The sequence below is a fragment of the Hemicordylus capensis genome, chromosome 4, assembly GCF_027244095.1.
Source record: "Hemicordylus capensis ecotype Gifberg chromosome 4, rHemCap1.1.pri, whole genome shotgun sequence".
Classification (NCBI taxonomy): Eukaryota; Metazoa; Chordata; class Lepidosauria; order Squamata; family Cordylidae; genus Hemicordylus; species Hemicordylus capensis.
The window spans coordinates 56,633,240-56,643,504 of record NC_069660.1 but is presented as its reverse complement, the minus strand read 5'-3'; the positions used below and the strand labels follow the sequence as shown (position 1 = coordinate 56,643,504).

Sequence of the window (10,265 nt, the reverse complement as noted above, 5' to 3'; positions counted from 1 at the left end):
TGTGTTTCTTCTCCACCCCCACTACCCCTGCTCCTTGGTTTGACAGTAATGCTCTCCCTGCCCCCCCCATTACAAACTTGTAGGAGAAATCCTCCCTGGCCCAACAATACATCTTCTTGTGAGGAAATTAGTCAGTAAAGGTATTAAAAGTTTTTAAAACGATGAGGGAAGGGAAAAATGCACTAACAAAATAGGTTTGTTGTTCTTGCCTTTGGTTGAGCATGTGCTGTTGGGTTTATATTCAAAATATTTATACTGTATGCTGCTTTTTTAGACACAAAGTTCTAAAAATGGCTTAAATAGCACAATATATTATTATTATTATTATTATTATTATTATTATTATTATTAATAAAGTAATATTAAATAAATAATAAAGTTGCCCCCGGTGAGGCACTACCTTGGCGTGGTTGTGGGGCTTGCGTGCTCTGAGGAAGGTGAGAGCTATGCCAGAGGTCCAACCATACTGGACAGGTCTCACCAGAGGAGCCAGACAAAGAGTGCCTCTCCCATCAACAATATGGTGAGACGTAACTTTAATAAATCTATACCGGATCGGTCGTCGCCCGGGTCAACAAGGACCGCGCCAGGTGCTGGAGTCCCTGGACAACTGGTGGCAAGTGTGGGACTTGCCACCAGACAACAGGACTCAGGATCTTCAGTTGAGCAACCAGGGCTGAAGACAGCAAAGTTACTGGAAGAAACGTCGCTTAACCGAAAAAAATATACGAAAAATGCCAACAAGGAAATAATGATCTGCTATTACAAATCTAGCCCAACTAGGAGAGGTTATTTAAAAAGAATGTACCAAATTTGGAAAGAGAAGCATCCAGATACAGAAATAACAGAACAAAGGCTAGCAGACCAGAGAAGATTCATAATAAGAAATAAAGTATTCACAGGAGTTGAGCTGGAAGAACTGCAAAGAGCAACACAGGCTCAAGACATGGAAGAAGAATTACCACCAACTGAAGCAGTTGCTCAGGCACAGGTGGAGGAGCTGTTGGAAATAGAGGATGCCACTGTTAATGAACTGTTTCAAAATCAAAACCAGGCAACCTCCCCTTTGCCTTCACCTCAAAAACCAAATGCCATTTAACAGAAAAGCAACAAGAACTAAAGCAAAAAATAACTGAGCACATGAACCAAACAACCACCAGGGTTCGACTTCCAGCTCTAAAAACAGTTGCCAAAAAACAACTTGCTCAGGCTTTAAGAGATATAAATGCTGCACTTGCAGAAATAACAACCAATAATTTGCAAGAAATAAACCAACTAATGTACAGTGCAGCAACAATAACAACACAAGAGCTCGGATATAAGATCAATAGACCTGTAAAAGAAGAAAGTAGTACATCACCTAAATGGAAGATTAGATTAGAAAATAAAATCTCCAGGCTTAGATCAGATGCTAGTAAATTGAAAGATATGAAAGACAAGAATGAAAACACCAAACAGTATCTGATCCAAAAATACCACCTAGATTCAAGGAAAATTAGAGAAGTCCTGGAAATAATAAAGCAGCAAATAACAGCAGTGTCAAAGAAGATTAGCAGATATGAAGCCAGAACTATACAACACAGGCAGAATCTCCAATTCCAGTCGAATCAGAGACGTTTCTACCAAAGCATAGAAGGAGAAACTGCAAGAAACCTAGAAACACCAAATAAAGAAGAAACAGTGCAATTCTGGCGGAAATTATGGGACAACGCAAAAGATTATAATAAAAAAGCAGGCTGGATGAAAGAGGTCAAAAAATGTAACCAACAAATGCAAGATATAATAATAACACCAGAATTAATAAGTGAAAGAGCAAAGAAAATTAAAAATTGGACTGCACCAGGCGATGATGAACTGCATGGCTTTTGGCTTAAACATCTAACAAGCCTTCATAAACAACTATCAAAACAGTTCAATCACATTTTGCAAGGAGGTGATATTGAACAATGGCTAACAACTGGGAAAACTCATCTCATCATGAAAGACCCAGCAAAAGGTGCAGTTCCAAGTCATTAGAGACCAATAACCTGCCTGCCAACCATGTTCAAATTATTAACTGGAATAATAGCAGATGAAGTGATGCAACACTTATTAACTAACAAAGAGCTTCCAGTTTAACAGAAAGGAAATTGCCCGAACACCAGAGGCACAAAAGACCAGCTGCTGATTGACAAAATAATTTTAGAAAATTGCAAGAGAAGAAAAACAAATCTAAATGTTGCATGGATTGACTACAAGAAAGCCTTCGATTCATTGCCTCACACATGGATACTAAAATGTTTAGAAACAACTGGTGTCAGCAAAAACATTCAGATATTTATTTAAAAAGCAATGAGCATGTGGAGTACACAGTTAACAATCAATGGTGAGACACTTGGACAGGTTAGCATTAGAAGAGGCATTTTCCAAGGGGACTCACTGTCCCCTCTGTTGTTTGTAATCGCCATGACCCCACTTTCACAAATACTAAACAAAACAGGCCTCGGATACCAAACATCTAAAACATCCAGTCAAATCAACCATCTGCTGTACATGGACGATCTGAAGTTGTATGGAAAGTCCCAGTCAGAAATCGAATCACTGCTAAACACTGTCCGTATATTCAGTAGCGATATAGCAATGGAGTTTGGACTAGACAAGTGTGCTGCATTAATAATGAACAGAGGAAAAATAAGAAAAACAGAAGGAATAGAACTGCCCAATGGAAGCAAGATCAAGAACCTGGAAAAGAAAGAACCTTACAAATACTTGTGCATTCTCCAGGCTGATAACATTGCACACACTGAATTTAAAAGAAAAATTGGAAGTGAATACATCAGGAGAGTTAGAAAAATCCTCAAGTTCAAACTCAATGGCGGGAACACCATACAAGCCATAAACACCTGGGCTATAGCTGTTATCAGATACACTGCAGGAATAATAGACTGGACCCAGGCAGAGCTAGAGACGCTAGATCGTAAGACCAGAAAAATCATGACCATCAATCATGCTCTGCACCCCCGCAGTGATGTCGATAGGCTATATGTCTCTCGCAGCTCAGGTGGAAGAGGAATGCTGCAAGTCCATCAAACAGTAGAGGAGGAGAAAAGAGGCCTTGAAGAATATATCAAGGACAGTGAAGAAGATGCACTTCAGATGGTCAATAATGCGAAACTATTCAACACCAATGAAAGAAAGCAGGCCTACAAGAAAGAACAAGTCAAGAACCGAGCAGAAAAATGGAAAAATAAGCCACCGCATGGTCAATATTTGCACAATATAAGTGGAAAATCAGACATCACCAAGACCTGGCAATGGCTTAAGAATGGTTGCTTGAAGAAAGAAACAGAGGGTTTAGTACTGGCTGCGCAAGAACAGGCACTAAGAACAAATGCAATAAGTGCAAAAGTCGAAAAGTCAACAACAAACAGCAGGTGCCGCCTTTGTGAAGCAGCAGATGAAACCGTGGACCACCTAATCAGCTGTTGTAAAAAGATCACACAGACTGACTACAAACAAAGGCATGACAAAGTAGCAGGGATGATACACTGGAACATCTGCAAAAAATACAAGCTACCTGTAGCCAAACATTGGTGGGACCATAAAACTGAAAAAGTTGGAAGAAAATGAAGATGTAAAGATATTATGCGACTTCCGACTACAAACAGACAAACATCTGCCACACAATACACCAGATATAACTGTAGTCGAGAAGAAAGAAAAACAAGTCAAAATAATCGACATAGCAATACCAGGGGATAGCAGAATAGAAAAAAAAGAAATAGAAAAAATCACCAAATACGAAGATCTACAAATTGAAATTGAAAGGCTGTGGCAGAAAAAGACCAAAATAATCCCAGTGGTCATTGGCACCCTGGGTGCAGTCCCAAAAGACCTTGAAGCGCACCTCAACACCATAGGGGCCACAGAAATCACCACCAGCCAATTACAAAAAGGATCTTTACTGGGAACAGCCTATATTCTGCGACGATATCTATAACAATTGACAATAAAATTCAGCCATCCCAGGTCCTTGGGAAGGACTCGATGTCTGGATAAAACAAACCAGTCAATAACACCTGTCTGACTGTGTAAACAAGAAATAATAATTCAATTTCTATACTGCCCTTCCAAAAATGGCTCAGGGCAGTTTACACAGAGAAATAATAAATAAATATGATAGATCCCTGTCCCCAAAGGGCTCACCATCTAAAAAGAAACATAAGATGGACACCAGCTACAGTCACTGGAGGTACTGTGCTGGGGGTGGATAGGGCCAGTTATTCCCCCCCCTGCTAAATAAAGAGAATCACCACATTAAAAGGTGTCTTTTTGAGAAAATGCCTCTATGAGAAAATGGTTATTTCACAATATGTTTCTCCTTATAATAAATATTTTATTTTGCTTTGTTCGTGTAACAGTAGTTCATATATTGTCTTTTTAATAAGCGTGTAATGCACTAAAATACCCCAACTTACTGAAAGTGGCTTCATAAATGGCTAAAATGAACATTAAGCATTTCCCCCTCCCCCACCAAAGGCCTTATTTTTATACACTTGTTCCAGCACAGGAAACTCATTTTAAAAGCCCTTTAAAAAATGCTGTTTTGTTTTTAAATCCTAAAAAATTGGGATAACTCCATATATGAAACTCTGCTGCCCTGTTTGAACTGAAATTGGTGGCTTTTCCTTCTGTAGTGGGTAGACATACACTTAAATGTAGTTCATAGAAGAGATCTTCTATGACGATTCTCTTTATTTAGCAGGGTGAGAGCAACTGGCCCTATCCACACCTAGTAGAGTACCCCTCCAGTGACTGTTGCTGGTGTCTATCTTAAGTTTCTTTTGAGCCCTTTGGGGACAGGGATCCTTTATGTATGTATGTATGTATTTATTTATTTTCTATGGAAACTGCTTTGGAAACTTTTGTTGAAAAGCGGTATATAAATATTTGTAGTAGTACTGCAGATGATCAAACTGGGTTGCTTTTTCTGCTGTGATAGGGGTAAAACCAGATATTTTAATTTCCTTCTGAGTTTATTATTTTTACTACTACTACCACCACCACCACTACTACATGCTTAGGATTGGAGTGCATGTGGCTAAAAGTCAACTGGGTATTGACTGTGGGAGAAAGAGGAGATTCATTTTTAGAAGTGAAACAAACTTGTGGGGTGGAGAGTGTTGGATACTTCTAGAAAGCATGAGAAGTTTTAATTATCAAAATGTGAGGAAGATGTGGGCCTTAGGCAGGCCCTGTGGATCCAAGCGCACAGGGAGGACCTGGGACTTCTAAGTAGCTAAGGCCTTATTTAACACTCTGATCTTGACAAGCAGCTAGTTTTGTTAATCTAAGGCATGTATTAGCTCCAGGATATTTGGAAGAAAATGGGAAGCCTACTGTGTGACTATCAAATTATAGGGGCAACTAACACTCATTTTACAGGATAAGAGCAAGAAAGCAAGAATGAACTCAAATTTAATTAAACAAAACTTAGATAATTTTTAGGTTATATATATTATTTATTTATTATTATTATTATTATTATTATTAGTAGTAGTAGTAGTAGTAGTAGTAGTAGTAGTAGTATTTTATAGGCCACTTTTAGCCTCCAATGGCAAATAAAACTGCTTTTAAAATAGAACACATAAATAGAATTGTAAAGCACACTTCCATATTTATGGTGTGTGTTGTGTGTTGTATCTATAGTGGCACAAAATAATATACATGTGCGCACACTGCCTTGATACTGCCACCCAGAACAAACTCATTCCACTTGCTGATGAAAAAAAATCTATATATTTAATTCTCCTGGGTGTGCCAGGGAAAAATGCGTCCCTGCAGCCCAGCTGATTGGCTGGGCTGCGGGGCGCCTGATTGGCTGGCGCACCCAGGAGAACAGCGGCAGCAGCGGCCATGGCCGGGGAGCCAGGCGGGCCCGGCCGCGGAGGCGAGGCGGCGGGCCTGGCTGGGCCCGGCCGCTGAGGCGAGGTGGCGGACCCGGCCGCTGAGGCGGGTCAGGCTGCGGCGGTGGGCCAGGCCGCAGCAGCGGCGGGCCAGCAAGAGGCACAGATGCTCTGTGCCCGGGCCCACTAGTTGGAAGAAATACTGGTGGGTGCTCCTTTTTATCCAGCCCTGTATTTAGAACAGAAACAGGGCTGCCTAAAATCAAATTATTTGTATCAAATAATTCCTACTCTAGATGCTGCAGTTACTTTTCTAGGTGCCAGGGCTCCCTGGCACATGGGATTTGTCAAGTCCTGGGGTAATGATCTTTCCAGTTGCAAATGGGGGAAGGGGGTTTAAATGATATTCTCACTGAAAGTGATATAACATTGCACATAACTTTTATATCCTTGAAGAAAATAGTGATTAAGGACAAATCTCTGGTGAAGTTACAGTTTCTCTCCCCGCCCCCTCAAAAATCCAGTAATGTATCAGATATTCCAACTTTGAAGAGAGGGAAAATCCTTTCTAATTTCTCCTCCTAGGACTCCAGGAAGTTTTATTACCCAAAAGTCACATGTAAAGACTGCATGATTAGAGTATTTACCTTTTTCCTTGCATTATTGTGTTTGCCAGCTTCCACACTCCTTAATATCCAAGCTATATCAGCCAGGGCCAGAATCTGGGGGAAAGTGTTGTATGTCTTAACTATAACAACTGTAGGGTTGGATTTCTTGAACCACAAAAAAGCTGAGCCCAAGATAGCAGTTTGTCTATTTTAAAATGAAATATTTGGTTTCAGGATAACTTACATATGTGGAAGTTAAACTTCCCTACCCTCCACTGTGGACCCCACACATGCCAAGAAGACACCATAGAATATATCTAATGCCCCTTTGCGGGAAATAATGATTGCAGGGTTTTTTTCTTTTTACGTAACTTCTCCTATTAATTGTGGTATTGGTTTCTGACATGGAAATGAACAGTGTTTGCAAATTACTAGCAGACTAGCCAGAGGAGTAGTAATGGTAAAAATATGGACAGAGATTTCTTATGGAGCTATAATTTTATTTATTAACTTACTTACTTTATTTTTACATTTATATTGCACTCTTCCTCCAGGGAGCCCAGAGCAGTGTACATGGTTACGTTTAGCCTCACAACAATCCTGTGAGGTAGATTAGGCTGAGAAATGTGTGACTGGCCGAGAGTCACCCAGTGAGTTTCATGGCTGAATGGGGATTTGAACGCAGGTCTCTCCAGTCCTAGCCCAACACTCTAACCACTATACCACACTCAGATCTAAAGGAGCTATCATCTCAGATTATAGGAGCTATTTTGTGGCTCACATTGATTTTAAATAGCATTTCCCCCTGCAATTTTTGGTGGGAAAATGGAGCCTTTGGGCCTTGGGTGGCAGTCATCATTTGACTGCTAAAGGCCCACAGAGCATGGTAGAGCACTTTATTTCACTTTGTTTTATGGGTTTGGGGCACTTAAAAAACTTTTTTTGCAGCTTCCAGGAATCTAATCCTCCCAAGCCCATTGACTTTAATGCCTCGTTATCCACGGACAAAATGGAACCCCCACAGATTCACAAGTTCTCCTGTACATATGACTGAAACAATGCCAAAAGTATCCATAGTTTTCGCCACAGGAATTATTGATCTGCCACCAAATAAATTATGGAACTGAGGTTTTTGACAGAGTTGCCTGGACTTCAACTTTTATTCCCCTCATTATGGTTTTGTATTGGGTTTGGTGCTTTGAGAGGGAAATGGTGGACATTCTCTAGTGGGCCCAGAGGTGCAGCTAGGTAATTTTGGAGCTTAGACCTGATCCCTTCCCCACCTGGCAAGATGAGCATCATCTCCTTATGCACGCGCATGGGGCACCACATGGATATGTGTGCACTTCTTATTCCCCACAAGAAAGAGAAAAACACACACACCCTCCAACTCTTCATTGTGACTTCAGGCAGCACCAGATCCCCCTTCGAGCACTAGCACACTCTGGTTGGATTCTATCTATTAATCTTGTTGTTTAGAAGTTTATCCCAAGAGGGATCCTGTAGGGTGTTTTGGGTTAGGCTTGTGAGGGATGCAGCTATAACAGCTCTCTCTCATTCACTCATTCACTCTCCAGGACCCCAGTCCACGGATTGAGTGCACTCAGTTGCCTGTTGCTGGCAGTTCTCTGGTTTGTCCGAGTGTGCACAGTAGCAAGCAAGGGAGTGCATGGTGACAAGCACTGGCTTGCTTGCTACAGATGCTTGTCTGGCAATACTGCTTCTGCCTCTCCCTCTCCACTCAGGCCTGTGTGGCACACTGCTTGGTCCAGGGAGGCAGGGCCTCCATGTGTGGGCTGGCTTGGTGTCTCTGAGTCTCGCTGTCCAGGGAACCTGCCAGCCACCCTTGCCTCACTGCCACCATCACCCTCTTGCAGCTTGGGCTCCGCTTGCCTGCCTCAAAGCTGGCAATGCATGCTGCTTCCTTGTACTGGAAGCAGCATAGGAAGGGGCAGAGCATGACAGGTCAGACTTGGAGGCAGGCGTACTGAGCAGGTGCGCTGATTCGGAGTCAGAAACAAAGAGCATCTGATTCAGAGTCAGATTAGGCTGAGGCCAGGGGAGTACATAAAACAGGCTGGCACAGTTCATTTTGAGTCTGAACTGGACCTGGACCAGACCAGTTCGGTCTCACCCCCTCGGACCCCCCGGGGTTCGGTTATGTTCGATGGGGAAGGTTCACAAGCTTTTTCAGTTAATTTTTTTTGTACTTTCCTCTGGGGGCTTCTCCAAGGCCACAGGGGGGTCTCCAAAGGTTTCCCCTTCCCCCCCGGGCCACTATTACGGCTCAAATCACCCTGTTCGGGCAGTCTTCGGCCTGTTCTGGGCCTCACCCCTGTTGTGGCGGCCATTGTGGAGGCCGCCATGCATGCCCATTGGGCCTCTGAGTGGCCTGGGTCATGACTGGGAGCTGGGAGGAGATCAGGGCTGGCACAATGGAGCTGGGTGGATGATTTGAGGGTGCCCCAGAGATAGCGAGGGTTGTGGGGTGCCAGATGTGTGCCCTGAAGTCCAGGGGTAATGGTGCTTCTGAGTGGGCCTTGCAAATATTGTTCAGTGCAAGGAAATGTAATTTATTAAAAATACGAATTAAGTTCTGTTTTACTTGATGTTTGTATATAACCAGGGCAAAATGGTGTATCCTTGTGTGTAAAACAGCATGAAAATATGATAGACTAACAGTTCGCCTTAAACAATTGCAGAAAATAAAGAGAAACATTCAGATTCTTCTGACTGGATGAAGCCTGTTCCTAGTTACAATCAAACAAGCAGTTCTATGGATTTCAGAAACTGTTTATCAAGGGAAGAAAGCCTAGAACCTCTCCCCAAGAACTGGGAGATGGCGTATACAGACACAGGCATGATCTACTTCATTGAGTGAGTAGATGTTGGTACTACTGTATTGTATGCAGTGTAAAACATCAAGTGACTGAAGCTTTTTAATTTACTAAAAATGGATAGTTAGTAGATAAATTAATGAATGACAGTAAATACTGCGAAGTTCAGTGCAGAGGATAGTTTGAAGAAAATGGTAACTGTGATGTGTGTTTAAGACAAATAATTTGTTTGGAAAGTGCATTTCTCAAATCGGAGATAGATTGCTCAGAGCAATGCAATAAATATGGAGCATCATTTTATAGGAGACAGCTCTGTAACAATCCATATTTAAATATGCAGCAGATTAATCAGTGAAACAGATTAATCTATTTTCAAGTTTTTGTTCTGAAAATGTATCTTCCTTGCTTCAGATCTTTATACAAATGCTTCCTTTATGGGAATGTTTCATTTAAGAACTTCATTTTAAACCAGATGATCTAGTGTATCCCAGTTGTTATGCCATACAATTTGATCATCCATTATCATAATATGAGAGAATATGTATCTTTACATGTATGATACATGTATGTATGAGAGAATATGTATCCTTTAAAATCAAGCTGAACAGAAGTTGTTTTGGGGCCTGTTAGAGAGAGAGCCAAAAGGGACATGTGTGTTTTTGTTTCATTTGTTCTGTTTGTTCTCTGCTGAACTTACACATACACCCACACAGCTCCACAGAATCATTGAATTAATCATGCACTGAATGTTGAGGAGTTACCAGTATTTTCTGACAGCTGTAACCTAAGCTAACCTCACTCCAAACAAACCTGCTGTTCAATATTGAAGCTACATAAACTGTGACCATGAATGCATACCTCTGAAACAATATTTGGCTCATAATAAACAAAAAACAAACTGGGTTTCACTTGCATGAATTCCTATTTCACAGCTG

At 41.5% G+C, this 10,265-nt stretch overlaps 1 protein-coding gene across 7 annotated transcripts in view; it reads left to right on the top strand.

The window, feature by feature from the left end:
- The window catches only part of MAGI3 (membrane associated guanylate kinase, WW and PDZ domain containing 3), a 340,723-nt gene that overhangs the window by 190,437 nt on the left and 140,021 nt on the right, over nucleotides 1–10,265 (top strand). For all 7 annotated transcript variants that reach the window (XR_008307161.1, XM_053250087.1, XM_053250086.1 and 4 more), the window contains one exon: nucleotides 9,196–9,370. Coding sequence is in view for 6 of the 7 variants with exons in the window: in XM_053250087.1 (XP_053106062.1) it covers nucleotides 9,196–9,370 (175 nt within the window). In the remaining variant the exon portion in view is untranslated. The remainder of the gene's footprint in view (nucleotides 1–9,195; nucleotides 9,371–10,265) is intronic.